This window comes from Giraffa tippelskirchi, chromosome 10 (assembly GCF_054371585.1).
Source record: "Giraffa tippelskirchi isolate mGirTip1 chromosome 10, T2T-mGirTip1v1.2.pri, whole genome shotgun sequence".
In the NCBI taxonomy this organism is placed as follows: Eukaryota; Metazoa; Chordata; class Mammalia; order Artiodactyla; family Giraffidae; genus Giraffa; species Giraffa tippelskirchi.
Window position 1 is genome coordinate 19,650,447 of NC_137284.1, and position 19,308 is coordinate 19,669,754.

The 19,308-nt window shown below is 38.7% G+C and overlaps 1 protein-coding gene and 1 non-coding gene across 6 annotated transcripts in view; one reads left to right on the forward strand and one right to left on the reverse strand.

Moving 5' to 3' along the window:
• CDON (cell adhesion associated, oncogene regulated) overlaps window positions 1–19,308 on the forward strand; it is a 102,952-nt gene that overhangs the window by 23,055 nt on the left and 60,589 nt on the right. For 4 of the 5 annotated variants that reach the window (XR_014066937.1, XM_081535043.1, XM_081535044.1 and 1 more), the window contains 6 exons: window positions 9,123–9,259; window positions 11,024–11,296; window positions 12,787–12,933; window positions 13,954–14,097; window positions 14,951–15,238; window positions 17,037–17,306. Coding sequence is in view for 4 of the 5 variants with exons in the window: in XM_081535043.1 (XP_081391169.1) it covers window positions 9,184–9,259; window positions 11,024–11,296; window positions 12,787–12,933; window positions 13,954–14,097; window positions 14,951–15,238; window positions 17,037–17,306 (1,198 nt within the window). In the remaining variant the exon portion in view is untranslated. The remainder of the gene's footprint in view (window positions 1–9,122; window positions 9,260–11,023; window positions 11,297–12,786; window positions 12,934–13,953; window positions 14,098–14,950; window positions 15,239–17,036; window positions 17,307–19,308) is intronic. The other variant, XM_081535046.1, reaches the window with a different exon arrangement.
• LOC145524989 (U6 spliceosomal RNA) lies at window positions 6,578–6,684 on the reverse strand. The gene has a single exon (XR_014068011.1). It is a non-coding gene; the product is annotated as a U6 spliceosomal RNA (small nuclear RNA).

A 19,308-nucleotide genomic window follows, 5' to 3' on the forward strand; every position in this document is an offset into this window, starting at 1 on the left:
TCAGCGTGTCTGCTCGGCTGACTTGATTGAGGCTCTGGAGAAGTGGGGGAAGGGCTGTGAGGTCTGTAGGTGTCAATGGTTTAAAAAACTAGATGCTCATAACTTCGTGATCCTTCCGAGCTCATGGAAGCAGATGCCACCAAGAGCTGCGTTTCCAATGGCAGTGGGGGTGGGGGAGTGGGAGTGGGGGGTGGCGGGGTTGGGGGGTGCTGACTGCTGGTGAGAAGAGAGGTCTGCCCATTGTTGACCTGGCCTACATGCTGGATATCCTGCATGTCTGCTTGCACAAGATTTATACACTCCTTGTTCTGCCTTCCAGCTTTGCAGCAGGTCACAGAATGCATCCTTGTCAATTGCACATGACTGCCGGAAAGGATGCTCTGGTTTCTAAAAGCACTAAGAATAGCCCCCAGAGAGGAACATGCTGACTCTTTGAGGCTGTATTTGCTGCCACTGGACTTAGGAGAGCTCTTTCTTCCCTTCTCCTTCCCTCCTCCTTTGCCTGCCCCTACCCACGCCTCCAGTCAGACCACTGAAGGATGCCTGCCAGCTGTTGCTCTCATTTCTTGGGACCCCATGTGGGCAGCCTGAAGACTGTCACTGATCAAAGGCTGCAGGGAAGGAATGTGTCTGGTTACCCTAAACCGTGGTTGGTACCTTTGAAAGGTATACGGGGGCGTGCAAGTCCAGGGACATTTGGGAACTCATTTTTAATTGAGTGTCTGATTCCATCCCTGGAATATAATTTTCTGTCATTTCCTCTTCTGTTAAGACAAAAAACTTTTAATTAGTACCATTGATCATGAGCATTATTTTTGAGAGAGGAATTGGTACCCCTTTAAAGTTGATTTTGTTTCATTTTTAGGCTTTATCCCAAGACTCCTTCGCCCTTAGGGAATCACAGTTTCTCTGTCTGCCCTTGCCTCCCTCATCTCTTTTAAGCTTTTCAGCTTGCCTGCTAGGTCTTTCCTAGAGTTTCTCTTAGATCCAACTCAGCTTATTAGTTCCACACCTTAAGATGCATCCTTTTCATTCCCTGCTAACTCCAAACAGTAACAACAAACCACGGAAAGCCCTGCTGATTCTCGTGCGTTTCCTGTCTCAGTGAAGGCAGTCTTCCACACACTCTTCCACGTCCGAAATCTGGACAGCAGCCTCAATGCCTTTATTTATGGCTGAAGCCAAAGGGAAACAGAAGTGAACAGACAATGGATTCCAAAGATGTCTGAGAGACGTATTCCTTCCCAGGTCACATCATTCACTACCCAAGTTCTATCAGTCCCACTTCCTAAATAGCTTTTGAACTTATCCATGTCTTAACATTAAAAAAAAATCTTTCACATGTATCCCCTGTTATTTCTCTAGTACAGGTCCCCTTTCTTTCTCACAACAGCCTCCTAAACCCTCTTCAGCCTTTCTCCACATGGCAAGGTAAATGGTTTGTCAGAGGCACAAGTCTGATCTTGACTCTTGCTGCCTAAAAGCTGTTAATACTCAACTCGGAGGAAAAAAGCCAAATACTATAACCTGATTTATTTTGTTCTTAATACTCTGGCATCTACTCACCTATGTGGCCTTATCTCTCATGGCTTATTATCTCCTTGTCCTTACTCTCCACTCTAGTCTGCTCTTCCTTACTCTCTGTGTCTCTGATTCTGTGCACATACTCTTCCTTCTGCTTGGAATATGTCCCTCCCCTTGCTTTTTCTCCCTCCCCCCAGACTTCTCCATCTGACTCACCTAATCATTGTCTCCCCTGGGAAGTCTTCTCAGCCTCTGAGTCTTGGTTGGGTGACCCTTCTGTTTTTCCAGTAGCACCTGTGCTTGCTTTATTCTGTAGCTCATCTAACCCCTCCTTACCTACTTTAATTCCTGAAAACTTGTGTATCCTAAAAGCCTTACTTCTTTATCTTCTTCTCTTTGTTTTTGGCCATACCCTACGGATTACAGGATCTTAGCTCCCCGACCAAGGATTGAACCACGGGCCCAGTGAAAGCACCGAATCCTAACCATGGACCACCGGATCATTCCACTAAAAGCCTTGCTTCTTAGTGAAAACCATTTCCATTGCTTTTGATGGGGAAAAAGTCGTGACATGTCCCATCCCAAACCAGGAGAGCTAAACTGTTTTCACGGATAGAAGAGTAAATCAACTTAGCAATAAAAACCAATTCATGTAGGTGATAAACAATGTTTAGAAAGCAAATGGATAGTTTCTTCCTAAATATGTTGCAATGAGTTATTTTCACTTAGCAAAGGAGAAAGAGAAGACTTGAGGGTGCTGGCTGGTGAAGGAGGGCTGGTGAGGAAGTCCTGTTGAGGTGGCAGAGTCCTTTAAAGCATGTAGTTACCTTCCGTTCACATGGCGCTTAAAGTCATAGCACACAAAAGCACCTGATGGCAGAATAAAGGCTAAGCACCAGAGTGTTCCACAGTCGTGAACATGATGTACTCCTGCTGCAGACAGAAGATTAAACATTCACCATCCTTTCTTTCTTGGTATCTGTTCACAGAACATCCAAATAAATATAGCAGGCCATTCAAATTCCTCTAGATACTTTCTGACAAAAACTGTGGCATCATATAAACTGGTGGGTGTATCTTTGCTCACAGCTGTCCAAGTTCCGTTGTTTAGTTTCTGATTGAAAAAGTTATATAAAAGTTTATACCAAATAAAAAGAAGCCATCCACTTCTTAGATACAGCCATCATTTAAAACTGGACATTTAATTTCCAAATACATTTGTGGTTTTTAAAGTGTCTTTGGTAGTAATCTCTCATTTAAATGCTTTCTTCTCTGCAATCACCCTCTATGTTTTCTCAGTCTTCTAACTTTAATGAGGATTTCAGTGGTCAAGTCAAAGATCTCTCTTGGTAAATGTCACATTGCACTTGAAACTATGTGGGGTATTTTCAAATATCTTTTGATATCGACTTCTAACATAACTCCACAGTGATAAGAGAACAGACTCTGTATGATTGCAATATTTAGACCATGAAATTTTTGCATCTTGTTTCACATCCTTGGATATGTTCCCGTGTCTCCTAGTTTATAGTCTATGGAAATTTGAGTAGAATTTGTATCCTACTGTTGTGTGGAAATTGAATAAATCTTAATTCTGTTGAATTGGTTCATGGTGCTTTTCAGGTCTACTGTATCCTTCTACTTTTCTGTATATTCATTCTGTTAATTTTTGAGAGTTTGATGTTGAAACTCCAACTAAAAATCTTAATACTTAAAATTTAATTGTAATATATAGTGAAACAGTATGTAACTTTGTTTCATATTTTCCAAGTCTCCTGTAAACGTGTTATCATACTTTCACAATTTAAAAAAGAAAGAGAAAAAAAAAAAGGCATCCACAACATGCAATAACCTTGAAGGAGCCCTTGTGGCAGCAAGTTTAGTTGTTCTGTTAGGTGAATCAGTATCGGAAGGGCTTCTTGAGTTGTCACCTGTCCTTACCTGATTTGAAGCATCTTGAAGGCAGCTGTCCTGCCTGTTTCGCCCCTGGCTGAGTTCCCAGGATAGCACAGCGCCTGACACGGAGTAGGAAGGCACTTAGTGTTTTGTCAAATAAATTCCTCTGCTTTGAGCTCTTTTAATACTTTTTACATTCTCGTTTACTTATTGTATTTTTATTTATTTCAGAGTTAATTAACGCAAGCCCTCTTTCCAAATTAGGCTGCCATATCCTTTAGCTCAGAAATTATGCCTTCCTCATCTTCCTCATCTTCGTACCTCTCCCAGGATCTTGCCCCAAGTAAATACCCTCCATATGGAATTAATTGATTGAATGAATATTTCTTGGAAAAAGTAAGATTCTCTGAGAAGTCTGTGCAGGAAATGTTGTTTGCTTAGCTAAATTACTCAAATATTCAGAATGAAGAAAACTTGGAGAGGAGATTTAAAGTTTCTTGTGATTAAGGTCAAGGTGGTTCAATGGGTTTAACAAAAGGTTTTTGACTTCCATAACCAAAATTGTACAGAATTAAGCAGTATCTAGTAAAAAAATTTTAAGTAGACCTGCTTTATTTTTTCTTTTGTTTCTTTATTGCCAAAATGCCATTTTTTTTTCCTCCACAGTTGAGAAATAGGACGCTTTGAAATAGTTTGAAAATAAGAATTTTTTTTTTTAAAAGGAAATTACTATTTTATGAAGAAGATGTCTTTAAAAGAGAAAACTAAGAATGTTTTGTTTTGAAGAACAATACTGATCCCAAAGCTGAATTTTTTGTTCACAAATTAATCACAGTTATTCCCTAAGCCTCAAAGAAAACTCGAAGAACATCTGATGTAGGAGTCTAGGGAGGGGATAATGCAGAGAGACCGCTTTGATCATCCTTAGGAAAGCAGAGGCGTTCCTTCAAAAACAGAGGAATCAAATCTAGAAATTCAGGAAAGACTTTTCCCAAAGGATTACTCTGGCAGTGTGTTGAAAAGGGGTTATAAAAGCAACAAGTTCACAACCTGAACAATAAGTTAAATAAATGTTAGGGAACTATTTCCTTTCTTATTCTGAGATGAGGCATACCTTTAGTTTCTCCTTGCCGACAGAAATTCTCTTAAGCCTGGGATGACTTAAAAGTACAGTTTGTAATGCAAGACAAATTGCCTTCTCTGTAGGCATGTGGGAAGGGCTTAGAGAAAGCCCTGAAACTCAGGAGGAACCAGCGAATCTTTAGGTCAGGACTCAAGGAGCAGCACTTGGGCTGTCCGTTACTCTTCTGGTGGTAAGGGATGTTGTTTGTGAGGTTGGACCTAGGTTGTCCTTGGTGGCTGTTGAATATAATTTCAAGCTGCCTGATGCGTAGAGCAACGGAACACAGGTCCTTGTTGTGAATATCACAATTCTCTAACAAGCTGAGCAGGCCTGCCAGGGATAAATATAAACCAAGTCAACAAATATTTAGTCAGTAACTGTTAGGGTGGTAATTCCTTTCCAACCACTCAAATTAACTGACAGAGTGAGCCTCATAGAAACATGGGCATATTCCTGTGTGATAGTGTTTAGGTAGCAATAATGAGCTGTGACGTTTTAAAGGACAGCTGTAAAGGAACTCACTAGATCCCATGCTGGGGTTAAAGTTGACTCTGGAATTTGTTTCACTGCTTTTCAATAAATAAATAGTTGAGGAAAGATTTGGCAAAAGGAAGGAACTCTCCTCCTTGTCCTCATCGTCTCAGGAAAGTGTCTGCTGTTAACAAGTTGTTTGAATGTTTACTTTGCCTTGACTGCTTAGCAGCGGTGTGTCAGTTCTTGCCCTTGAAACAGGGGAGAATTCAAATAAACCAAAAAAGGCTTTCACACAGCTGGCCCTTTCTGCCAGTGAGTGGTACTGCAGTATTTTCTCCCACTTTTAAAAGAGCTCATCAAGGAAACATTTAAAAGGCAGTCCTTGAACTGATAGTAGATGAACTTGAGTTTGCAACTTGGAGATTTTGGAGTCTGTGGTGCAGAGAAGAAGCTAGCAGATCCTGAGAAGTACTTGATTTATTCAAAGACATTCTTAAGATGCTTGCCTTGTATTACTATACCCAGTTTTATCAATGGTTAGACTTAAGCTTTCTTTTCACAAATAAGTATGCATGTAGAATTCTCACTACTAAAATGTCATTAATATAACTCTGGCCTTACATTTTGTTGTGTTTTGTAGTCACAAATTCTGTGTCCTGGCCAAGCAGGAATATGGGGAGTGTAATTTGTCATCAAAATAACCACTCTTTGGATCTCTAGCCTAGCAATAGTACCTGGTATACAGTAGGTACTTACTGTATGTTTGCTGATTTTTGAAATCATATCTATGAATGAATAAGTGAATGAAGGAATACAACTAAAGCTAGATCACATGGAATTCAGTTGAGATAACAGTTCTCATTAAATACTACTTTGTTAAGGTACTTCTGGGAATTACATTCTTTTTTTTTTTTAATATTTATTAAGTTTTTTTTTTCTTTTTCTTTTTTTTAAAAATAAATTTATTTATTTTAGTTGGGGGCTAATTACTTTACAATATTGTAGTGGTTTTTGTCACACATTGACATGAATCAGCCCTGGGTTTACATGTGTTCCCCATCCTGAACTCCCCTCCCACCTCCCTCCCCATCCCATCCCTCTGGGTCATCCCATTGCCCCAGCCCTGAGCATTTGTCTCATGCATCGAACCTAGAATGGTGTTCTGTTTCACATGAGATAATATACATGTTTCGATGCTATTCTCTCAGAATGTCCCACCCTCACCTTCTCCCTCAGAGTCCATAAGACTGTTCTATGCATCTGTGTCTCTTATTCTGTCTCGCATATAGGGTTATCATTACCATCTATCAAATTTGATATATATGCATTAGTATACTGTATTGGTGTTTTTCTTTCTGGCTTACTTCATTCTGTATCATGGGCTCCAGTTTCATCCATCTCAACAGAACTGATTCAAATGTATTCTTTTTAATGGCTGAGTAATATTCCATTGTGTATATGTACCACAGCTTCCTTATCCATTCGTCTGCTGATGGGCATCTAGGTTGCTTCCATGTCCTGGCTATTGTAAACAGTGCTGCGATGAACATTGGGGTACACAAAAATATGGAACGCTTCACAAATTTGCATGTCATCCTTGCGCAGGGGCCATGCTAATCTTCTCTGTATCGTTCCAATTTTAGTATATGTGCTGCTGAAGCAAGCACTGGGAATTACATTCTATGAAGGTATTCCTTTCATTTTCAGAAACATCAAGTGCCTCTTTTCTGCTAGGCATTAGAATTTGCAAAGTTGAGTATGACATCATTCTTGCCTTTAAAGAGGACACAGTTATGTAACCAGATAAATTGCAGAACAGAGCAGTGAGTGCAGTGGTAGGCAGTGATCAGGGTATAGAGTTAGCACAGAGGAGAAGGAATAAAACATATCTGGAGAACGGCATGGATCTTGTAAATATTCCTAATTTATTTGTCTGGTTTATTGTTCATCTCTCACACAGAATGTAAGGTATTTATTTTTGTCTGTTATTTTTTACTTATATATGTATTTAAGCTGCTCTAACCCCAGTTCCTAGAATAGTACCCAGCATATAGTAAACATTCAAAGGGAGGTTCAGAAGGAAGGGAATATATATATATATATATATATATATATATACCTATGACTGATTCATGTTGAGGTTTGACAGAAAACAACAAAATTCTATAAAGCAATTATCCTTCAATTAAAAAGTAAATTAATTAAAATAAAAAACTGTAAAAAAATTCAATAAATACTTGCTGAATGAATGAATAATTTTCCTTCTGAAAGGAGTTTATCAATTTTATTTCCACCAATGAGATATTATGGTGATTTTTACCCACATCTTTACCAGTGCTGGGTTATGTGAAACTTCTTTTTTAGCTTTGTTAATGTGTTATAGAATTTCTATATTAAAAAAACCCCCACAAACCCCAATATTTCCATGGCTGTCATCCATCTGTTCTTAGCAGTTCAATTTTTCTGCTGCCATTTATAGCAGTGGGCTTCCCTGGTGGCTCAGATGGTAAAAGAATCTGCCAGCAACGTAGGAAACCCAGGTCTGATCCCTGGGTCGGGAAGATCCAGATGGCCAAAGCATAGCTGTTGAGCAACCTTCTCTTCAGCTGTTTTCCCCTCTCTAGTCCTCCCCATTTCAGGAAACAGAAATTTATTCTGTTATATCAAAAACTAAGAGTTGTCCTTGATATCTCTTTATCTCGCCTTCTCTACCCAAGCCTTCAGCAGATTCTGTTGGTTTGCCTTTAGAGTTTGCTTTGAATCTAGCGATTCAGTGACTGCCTCTCTTGTATCTGATGCACCCTATAGACCAATGAAAGGCAGTCCCTTATTACATCTATATGTTTTGGTCCTTGGAGCTTGTAAAAGTTCTAGAAACAGTCTTATATTTTAAAAGAAATAAGGCAATGTCCTGACACAGAGCTTAACAACTAGGGCAGTATAGATGAGAGAATCCTTATGATATAAATGAGACAAAATACTAATTCTATAAATGAGAAATGGTAAATGGCTCTTTGAATGAAGCGTGTTGGTCAATTGAAAATTCAACTATTCAGATCCAAATTCTGAACCCTTACAGACACTGCTGTATGTGACTCTCCCAACTCTGTGCCCTTCTGTGAGTCCAGGTAAGAAGAGAGAATGGTGGTTTGGGGGCTGAAGCTTTTCTTCATCTTAATCCTATGAATCACTGGATTCAGTGGCAGCCCACCATTTTGCAAGCTTTATATAGAGTGCATCAAATACAAGACAGGCAGCCACTAACGTAGTGCTTCCACCAGCTTGGTCACACTCTTCCGTTCCTGCCCCACTTCATCTAGTCTCTCCTCCAGTCAGTGATCTTAAAGCGTAATGAGATCCCATTACTCCCTTCTCTAAGTCCTCCAAAGGCCCACCGTTGCCTTTAGGATAAATGCCAACATCTTCACCGTGGCTTTTGAAACTGGGTGAGATCTAGCCTGGCTTTCCTCTGTGCTCTTTTTCTGGCTCATCCCACTCTCACCACCATGGTCTTTGGATGTTCTGCAGAAGGCTCAGTCCCCACCCCAAGTCTGCCCTTAGTTTTCTCTGTGCGATCCATGAGTCCTCATCTGAAAAACAGAGAAGAAAACCAGGAGTACCTAACTCATAGCGTTGTTACAAAGGTTCAGTTAATATATGAAAAGCACTGAGATGGTGTCTGGCCCGTACTAAACACTGTATAAACGTTAGTTATAATTTTGTTGTTTTTGTTATTGTTTGTATTTTAAGGAATGTAGAGAAGGAATGTGTTTTGGTTGAGTTTTAGATGGTTGTGAGTTGTACAAACAGAAACGGGTGAAAGGCCATAATGGATTCATTTGGAATGATTGGGTTCCATGTAAAATAAGTGTCTTAGTATCTTGGAAGAATGAGCAGAACTTCTAACTTTAATGTCTACAGATTATTTTGTGAACTGGGAAGATGTGGATCATTAAATGCCTTGTATTTGATGCAGTCTATATAAAGCTTGAGAAATTGAAGGCTGCCACCACGTGCAGGACTCTGGCTCTTCAGAGAATAGATTTCAACTGTTTTTGTACTTTAGAATTTCCTTCTTCTTTGTTTTTTTCCCTATGTCTCTTAGTGAGCCAAAGCCTGGGTTTTGCCCTGGAAGTCTGCCCTGCCCGCTTCTGTAATCTGGCGCTATGCATCCAGATTCTAGACCCTTACAGACGCTGCTGTACGTTACTCTCCTGATGCTGTGTGCTTCTGTGAGTCCAGGTAAGAAGAGAGTAGGGGGACTTTTGGGCTGAAGCTTGTCCTTATCTTAATCCTATGAAAAACTTCAACTTTAATGCTTTGCCAATAGTAATGGTTTATAAAGACGTTTCTAAGATTTGTTTGACGAGCGGAACAATTTTAAAAACTTTAATTAAACAATTTAAGGATTTCTTAGTAGTGCTTCTAGGCACTCACAGTCCTTCCCATCATCGTCCTTGTAATTTATTCCTTTTGTTGCCTTGAAAATAAATATTTCCTGATCGTGCTTTTTTTCCAACGAGGATATGTTACAGATTTCTGAATTTGGAAATTATAATAGGAATAAAGTGCTGACTACATACCACCAAAGAGGAGTTTTAGAATCAGTATGTAAGAATACTCAACTTGCAATGAGAGAACTTGGTTTGAATCCCAGGTCTCATGACCTTGCCTAATTTATTATCTCTTTGCATTACTGAAAAGCTTAAACGTGTTTATTATTAAATGTACATATAAGCTCAAGGCTGATACATGGCCCATATACATTTCTTTTTATTTTAGATTTGTGTGAAGATTTATATAGAAGTATATACAAATACAATGATGTTTATTTATTAATATCTATTTATTATCTTTGTTAAAAATACTATAACTGTGTTTGATTTAGTAAGGGAAAATTGATTTAGTGGTTTTATATCTGCTTTTTGTTGGGCTAAATAGCAACCTCAGATTCAGTTGAGGCATTTCCCTTAATCTTTATTTCTGGTAAAATACCCTATAAAAGTAGATTCAGCAATTTATTGTGTTTTTTTTTGTAAGTATTTTATTATACCAGATTAACAGGATTCCTCCCCCATCCTCTTTTATGGGTGGAGGAGAGGGATCTGTTTTGATACTTGAGTGCAAGAACTCTCTCCCAAATTCCTGGAAGAATAGACATAACAAATGAAACTATTCCAAACACCAAATAAAAATGTTCAAATTGATACCCCGTTTATCCTTACATCCCAGAAAGGATAGGCTTTGTATTTCAGTGTGGCTTCCTGACTTTCTACTTCTGCTTTCTTAAAAGATGAACATGATTTATATTAAAGCGAAGTAGTCAAGAAGTTATTGTTTTGTTGCTAAGTTGTGTCCGATTCTTTTGCAACTCCATGGACTATAGCCCACCAGGCTCCTCTGTCCATGCGATTTCCCAAGCAAGAATGTTGGAATGGGTTGCCATTTCCTTCTCCAGGAGATCTTTCCAACCCAGGGATCGAACCCCTGCATTGGCAGTCAAGTTCTTTACCACTGAGCCACCAGGGAAGCCCAATCAAGAAGTACCATAATCTTTATTGATAAAACAATTTGCTCTTAAAGTCAAATCCTGTTGATAATATGGAAGAGAATTCTCTTTATTTTGAAAATCATCTTCTATTTTTCAGATGCCTAATTTCCAGTTTTTAAAAACTGCTTCATTCAAAGAGCAGCTCACTATTTCTCATTTACAGAATTAGTATTTTGTTTATTTAGATCGTAAAGCTTGTTATCTGTACGCCCTAATTGTTATGTTTTATATCAGGACATTGCCTTGTTTCTTTTCAAATGTAAAGCTGTTCCTAGAACTTATACAAGCTCTTAAGGACCATAACATATGGATGCAGTAAGGGATTGCCTTTTGTTGTGTATATGCCAATAAGTATATTAAATGTGTTCTTCTTTCTCTCTCCCCTTATCTCCTCTTCTCTCCCATTCCCTCCCCCCACCTCCACCCCTTTGTATACGGGGAATGTTCCCTTGCAGACTTGGCACCTTATTTTGTTTCTGAGCCATTGTCTGCTGTCCAGAAACTTGGTGGACCTGTAGTACTGCATTGCTCTGCTAAACCTGTGACTGCTCGTATCTCATGGTTGCATAATGGAAAAAGATTGGACAAAAACGTGGAACAGATTAAGGTTCATCAGGGCACGTTGACTATCCTTTCTCTTAACCCCTCCCTTTCGGGTTATTACCAGTGCGTAGCCAACAACAGCATCGGTGCCATCCTGAGTGGTCCTGCAACCATATCCACTGCAGGTGAGTTTAATTGTTGCCCCTGTGATAGATGCTTTTTCCTGAAATTACTCTTGGTACCTGCGTTGTTTGAGTCGTGGAAGGAGCACGGGCTTTGGAGTAAGATACATATGAGTTCTCATCTCAGCCTTGACATTTGTTGTGTGTTTAACCCCGGGGGAATGATACTTTAACCTCTGTGAGCCCAGCTTGGTGTCTTCCATTGTAATAAGGGATGTGAAAATTATTTTGTGAAGAGTTAGGACAATTTTCTAATGTGAAACTGAATTTCCTTGTATTTTAAAGTTCTTAATATCAGCAACAACAGCTGTTGTCTGCTTTGACACAGTTATTTCATGCAGTCCTTTATCTTTTTCTCAAATCTAATTGTTTTATTTACTTTGATGACAGAGTGACTTTCATTTATTTAATTGAAACCAGGTTAAAAAAGTGCACAGGGGAGAAAATAATGGCAAAGAAAGGAATGTTGAGTATTGAACTTATGGAAAATCTAGACTGCGTGGTTTTCTTAGTAAGTTTGAGCCATCTGCCTTTCAAATGGTGATGGCTTCCAGTAATGGAAAACGTCTTTGTGAGGGCACCCCTATTTACAGAACAAATCTGGATTCCCGAGGAGTAGTGAGTTTGTCATAACTGAGAAGAGTAAATGTTTTTGTAGAGCTGTGACCCATGGACAGCTCCAAGTCACACACTGGAGGGCTGAATTCCTAGGGGCAGGCTGCAGAGTGCTTTCACCATTGGCCATAATAAAGAGCACTTCCATGCTGGCTCCATCTGTAGTAAACTTAAACAGGGAGAAATTGAGACCTAGTTAGAGGACTTCCTTGGCAGTGGTTAAGACTCAGTACTTCCACTGCAAGGGGCCTGAGTTCCATCCCTGGTCTGGGGAACTAAAATCCCACCCACACACACAAAAGTTTAAAAAAAAAAAAAAGAATTAATAGTATATTTGGGGCTTCCCTGGTGGCTCAGACAGTAAAGAATCTGCCTGCAATGCAGGAGACTTGATTCTCTCCCTGGAAATTCAAATGATACACTGCTTTTTTTTTTTTTTTCTCTATGTCCTAGGTTCATTCTTGTAAACCATTTTATTGCCACGTGAGTAGCTACAGACAGAATAAAGATGCATAGGGAAAGAGAGCTGTGATGAGAGACTGGATTAAAAAGGATTTGTCTTGACAGAATGGGGAACAGTTGTGCTTTATAGTTCTCCCTAATGTTTCAGGAATAGTTTGCTTGTCTTATAGTCTCCTGGAAGCATTGACTTCTGGGAAAAGGTGCCATGACTAAGCCCTAGCCCTCAACCGCACATGTCTATCCCAACTGCTTACTGAGATAAAAAGATTCTGCTACTCTGGGAACTGGCTGGCGTTAGCTCCCACACACAGCTGTGATGCTAATGTTGTTTCTGGTTTTAAAATTTCCTTCGGGGAAGAGAGTTCAAATTTTCATTTATTTATTGATCTGTCTACTTATTTACTTATTTATTTCAGTTCTTGATGATTTTGGTGCATCCACAAAACATATTATTATGGCAGAAGAAAGGAGTACTGGTTTCATTGGCTGCAAGGTACCAGATAGTAACCCCAAAGCTGAAGTGCGCTATAAAATCCGGGGAAAGTGGCTGAAGCAGTCCACAGGTGAGAACTCTAATGAAAAGCCAATGGCACCCATGGAACAAATGTCATTCACCAGCTTCCTTTAAGCTCTGTGGGCTGAGGGATGTGGACGCAAAAATACTTGAGATACATTGTCCCTCCTCTTCAGAGTCAAGTGGAGGAGACTAGAACAAATGGTTACAGTATAAGATAGAACATAATATAGAGTACAGGATAGAAATGATTATAGGAAATTTCCAGGTGGTCCAGGGGTTGAGACTCTGGGCTTCCAATGCAGGGGGCGAGGATTCAGTCCCTGGTCAGGGAACTAAGATCCTGTATGCTCAGAGGAGCAGCCAAAAAGTAAAAATTAAAAAGAAATAATTACAACCCTGCTCCTCCAAGGCTCACTCCTTCAACCTGTTCAGGAATCTACTCAGATGATACTTCCTTCAAGATCCCTCTCATGGCTCTATCTAAAATGATATGCCGTGTTTTCTCTGTCCCCCTTTATTCAGCTTCATCTTTTCTGTAGCACTGTATTATATCAATGATTGTTTGCTTGTCCTTTGCCTCTCTCTTGGCTACCCCATCCCTGCACCGGAATGCTGGCCGTGTGGGTGCAGGGTTTGCTCTATCTGCTTGCTTCATTATTGTATCGCTTGGGCCCAGGCTGTTGCTGGCAGAAAGTAGGCTTTCAGTACATACTGTTGAGAAGAAAGGAATGAAGATGTGAACAAATACTGGGTGGTCAGTGCTGTAGGCAGAGGTTTGCCCGAGGTGATAGCTGTGGTCATTATGTCTTTGTCCAAATATGTTTCTTGTGCTTTTGATTTTCTCAGTGAGTGGTCTGTAGTCATGGGCTTGATTTTGTTACTCAAGTGCTATTGACTTTTTTTCCTGTCTTGGCTTTCCTTTTCCTTCATTTAATGACTTTTCCCTGATTGCTTATCGGCTGCTTGTGTCACATCTACATTTAAAGTGTAACTATCAACCTTTGTAAGTTTTAACTGGTGTCCTTCATAAAGAGAGAAGCCTAACTGCATTCCCTTCCTTCCTCAGAGAATTACCTAATCCTTCCATCAGGAAATCTTCAGATTTTGAATGTATCCTTAGAGGACAAGGGATCTTATAAATGTGCAGCTTTTAATCCTGTCACACATGAGTTAAAAATTGAACCCATTGGCCAAAAGCTCCTTGTGAGTCGTAAGTATTTGGGGGAATCATGGTCACTGGGGAGAGTCCTTGGAAGCATTCCACGTGAAGAGTTTGGAAATGGGAGTTCATTTTTCTTTCACATCCTGTTTGTTTATCATGAGAAAGTCTTATAAAAAATTACATGCCTAAATAGCATAATTCTGTACATGTTTTATTAATACGAATATAATGGCTTTTTAGGAGAGAAGTTTGGTCGAATTGACAGAATAAAATTCATGCGGGGAACTCTGCCTTTTGCTCAGAGAAAAAGAAATTAGAGAGACTTCCCTGGTGGTCTAGTAGTTAAGACCTTTCCTTCCAATGCAGGTTGGGGGGCTAAGATCCCACGTGTCTCAGAACCAAAAAGCCATAAACAACAGAAATTAATTGTAACAAATTCAATAAAGACTTTAAAAATGGTCCGCGACAAAAACAATCTTGAAAAAAAAAAGAAATTGGAGAGCAAATATCACTTTATATCAGTGATAATCAAATTGGTGGCTGATTGTGAGTTATGAAAAAATATTTCTCAGTTCTCTTTGAGATATGGTAATTCATATCTGATTTTTAGCTTAGTGTGGTCAAGTTGTGAGTGGATCAGTAGTCAAAGCACAGTGAAGAAGTGGTCCGTGTGCTTGGTGTGAATTTGACATTTCAGAACTATTAATTCAGAAGTAACCCTAAAGGATCCCCAAGTCTTTTAAATTTAATTCTCAACTGAAAATGGCTTCATTACCAAATAGGACCTTGAAGTGTAAAAAGAGTAAATGGGAAGATGGGGATGCTCCTAGCTTTGCTAAGGAAGAAAGTGGAAGTGGATACTTAATGATAATGATTTTTTTGCTTTACCTTCATTCTCCAGGTCATTCTTCAGATGACTTTCACATTCTTCACCCCACCTTTTCACAGGCATTAGCTGTTCTTTCTCATAGCCCTGTGACCCTGGAGTGTGTGGTGAGTGGGGTCCCGGCTTCTCACGTGCGCTGGTTGAAGGATGGTCAGGATGCTATGGTGGGAAGCACTTGGAGAAGGCTGTATACGCATCTTGCCACAGACAGCATCGACCCAGCGGACTCTGGCAACTACTCCTGTGTGGTGGGAAACAAGTCTGGAGATGCCAAACATGTGACTTACATGGTGAATGTACTTGGTAAGACGTTACTTGTTAAGTGTTTTTTCAAGTCAGGCTATTTTTCAGATCTAACTGATGTTTGAATGGAAGATCTATTTGTGAACACTAAATGGAATAGAGACTATCTAGAAATAGCTACTCCAGTAGCCAAAACAAGCTTCATTTCTCTAAAGCACTGCTGGGACTTCCACGGGGGTCCAGTGGTTTAACATTTGGCGTTCCCATTGCAGGGGGTGGGGTTCAATCTCTGGTTAGGGAACTAAGATCCCACCACATACTGTGTGGTACAGCCACGGAAAAAAGAAGACTGCTCAGTGGGGCAGTATTTCTGTGTAGCACAGAGCCTTTCACCTGGGATGCTCTTGGAACTTCACCCCTAACCTGATTACACAAAACAGAGCTGGTTCTTCCTTCTCAGTGACGTGGAGGAAAGAGACTGGAGTTCAACAGGATGAAGGTTCTGGGCTGTATCAGTGTGTCGTGTCCAGTAACGGTAACTAAGACAGAGTGCGTGTGTGCTCAGTCATGTCTGACTCTTTTTCGACCCCATGGGCTGTAGGCCACCAGGCTCCTCTGTCCATGGGATTTCCCAGGCAAGAATCCTGGAGTGGGGTCGCATTTCCTCCTCCAGGGGATCTTGTCCACCCAGGGGGCGAACTTGCGTCTCCTACATCTCCTGCATTGGCAGGCAGATTCTCTCCCATTGAGCCCCTGGGAAGCCCAACTAAGACAGAGTACTGACTAGAAAATGTCATCTCAAAAGGAAGTGGGTTTCATTTTATTTTCCCTTTTGAAATGGTTTCACTGTAGCTGACTCATAAAATGTGTGTTATTTTCACTCACATTCTATGTGTACTATTTATTTCAACATTGTTCCCTTCTTTTAGCTACCTATCTCACTGTCGTGTGTAGCAACAAAAATGTTTTCCTTTATCAAAACAAATTTTCATGAAAACCAGAAAAAAAAGTTTTGATAGTAAATATAGTTTTTGTCAACCTTCTGTACCTGTTTATGTGCAACAGTGGCCTGACACAGGTTACATTGGCATTAGTGTAGGTGTATGGCAAGCAGGCTTTAAAATTTAATGATAATTAGGACTATATTAATATACATAATCATTTAATATTGGCATATGTTACAAATGCTGATACATGATTTACTTTGTCCAAGTAAAAAGTGGCCTGATGGATACTAAAAGATTTTTGCCCAGAATACACCTAACCTCAAAGCAGGATTCACCAGAAAAAAAAAAGAATTTCAACTTACAAATAAGTGTTCTTTTATTTTTACTCTTGTATAGTATAAAATCCAAGGAAATTATTATTTCAAAACAGATCATCTGAAACTCTGCATGTGTGCATGTGTGTGTGCACACATATGTTGGCTTGGGGGGTGGTTAATTGGGTGGAGAGATCTATTACATAAAAAGGGACTACAACATATTAGTAACATATGGTTTATCCTATTGGAGGAAAGTCGATACATTTCTAATTTTTTGTTGATCATCACAGTGGGTGGGAGAATATGAGGAAACAATATATTTTGGTTTCAACTAGTTATTGGTAGAGAGAGTTTGTATGACTTGTGTGAGGGCTAACTTTATATTTTTTATTTTTTATTAATTTTTATTGGCCTATTAGTTGATTTACAATGTTGTGATAGTTTCAGGTGTATAGCAAAGTGAATCAGTTATGCATATACATATCTCCACTCTTTTTTAGATTCTTTTCCCATATAGGTCATTACAGAGGCTTAAATAAAGGTCCCTGTGGTATACAGTAGGTCCTTATAAGTTATAATATGTTTTATTTTTAGAACATGCTTCAATTTCTAAAGGACTGCAGGATCAGACAGTGTCTCTGGGTGCGACAGTACAATTCACATGTGAAGTTCATGGGAACCCAGTGCCCAACCGTACCTGGTTTCACAACGCACAGCCCATTCGCCCTTCCCCACGACACCTAACTGTGGGAAATGGATTGAAAATCAGTGGTGTTACCATGGAAGATTCCGGGCTGTATCAGTGTGTAGCAGATAATGGGATTGGATTTACACAGTCTACTGGGAGACTTGAAATTGAAAAAGGTAGGCTTTTAGGTCATGTCATCCTAGGAAATTTCACTTTACAGATGGGATTTTGTTTTGATTAAAAATTAAATCATGTTTACAAAAAGGAAGTAATCCTATCACCATAACAGAACTGTGTTCATTTTCCATGTTCCTTTCTACTTGCTGGTAGACATTTCCATGAAGAAGCAACCTTATTTAATCAGGCTCATAAAAATTTTTTTCCTTAATATTTTTTAACAGATACATCATTGCTTTAAAAAGGTATAATTTTAAAAAGTATGTGGTAAAAATCTCACTCGTGTTCCCTAGCCAGTCAGATATCTCTTAGAACTAACAAGTTTTATAATTTTCTTGACTATTCTTGTATGCATGTATATGGTTAATTATATATAACATGTGAGTTTGTGTGCATTTAATAGCAATATCAGTTTTTTTTTTACACAAATGATGCTGGCATTCATATAAATTACCTTGAATTTCTCCTTTAAAAATTTCCTTGGATTTTACCTTAAAAATTACCTTGATTTTTTTTCACTCAGCATATATCTTGGCCATCTTCGCATATAGTACATTAAAGAATATTTTCATTTCTTTTAAAAAATGACTGCTTAGTCCTCTGTTGTACAGTTGTGAAGGTCTGACTGATACCTCATGGACGACTGTTTCTAATCCCTTGCTATTACAAGGAGTCTATGATGAATGTCCTTCTACATAGATTATTTTGCACATATGTGAACATCTTTAAAGTAAATTCTTAGAAATAAACTTGCTAAATAAAAGCATATATGCCTTGGTAATTTTGACAGGTACCTTGCTCTCCAAAATTGTTATCATTCTACACTCCTACAAGCAATGTTTCCTTATATCCTCACCAAGGCAGTGGGTTGTCAGAATTCTGTTTAATGTTTGCTTATCTGATTGGTTTTTCAAAACTACCTTTTGATCCCTGTATTTTTTATTATTATGAGTGACGTTGAGCATCTCATCATGTGTTTCTGAGCCATTGAATTTGCTTTCCTGTGTATTGACTGCTCATTGTCTTTTGTCCATTTTATATTAGGTTGTTCATCTTTTTTATTATTTATAGGACTTCTTTATATATTATGGAAATTAAGCTTTTGCTGAGAGTTATAAATATTTCAAAGAATCAGTATGACAGAGACCAACTCTCTGAACTTGTTGCAGTTGCTTTAGACTCTGAACTTGCTACTTCGATGAATTACTTTAGATGTTAATAATAAAAAAGAATTTTTAAATGGCATGTATTTGGAAATTTAGAATTATAGTTCTCAATGGCTGGGTGAAAAAATCGTAATGGAAATTTAAAATTCAAAATAATAATGAATGTCAAAATCAAACTGTGTGGGATATAGGAGAGAGGAATATAAAAGGATTTATACCGTTAAATGCTTATAAAAAAAAGCTAGTAAAACTAAAAATTAATGGACTAAGTAAAATAACAGAATAGATTTAAAGAAAACAGAAGAAAAGAGATAATAAAGATATGGACAGAAATCAGTTAAATAGAAAATTAAGATAAAATAGATAGGATCAGTAGGGATAAAGTTTAACCAAGGATTTAGCCCAGTAATCAGTCACAAAATTTAAAGTATTGTTCATCCAATTTAATGATAAAGGAGAAAAATAATATGATGATCCCAATAGAAGCAGAAAAACCATTTGATATAATTCAGTATCCATGTTAGACACTCTTGGAAAAGTAGAAGTAGGAGGGGACTTTCTTAACTTGATAAAGAATATCCAATAAAAAACTTACAGGAAACATTACTTTTAGTGGCAAAATGTTAAAGCATTCCCTTTAAAATAGCTTTTAGTTGTCATCATAGTGCAGATTCTAACCAGCGCAGAATGATAAGAAAAAGAAATAAAGATATTAGGATATAAGAAGGCAGGAGGAGAAGGAGATGGTTGATGGCATCACTAACTCCATGGACACGAGTTTGAGCAAACTCCTGGAGATAGTGAAGAACATGGAAGTCTGGCATGCTGCAGTCCA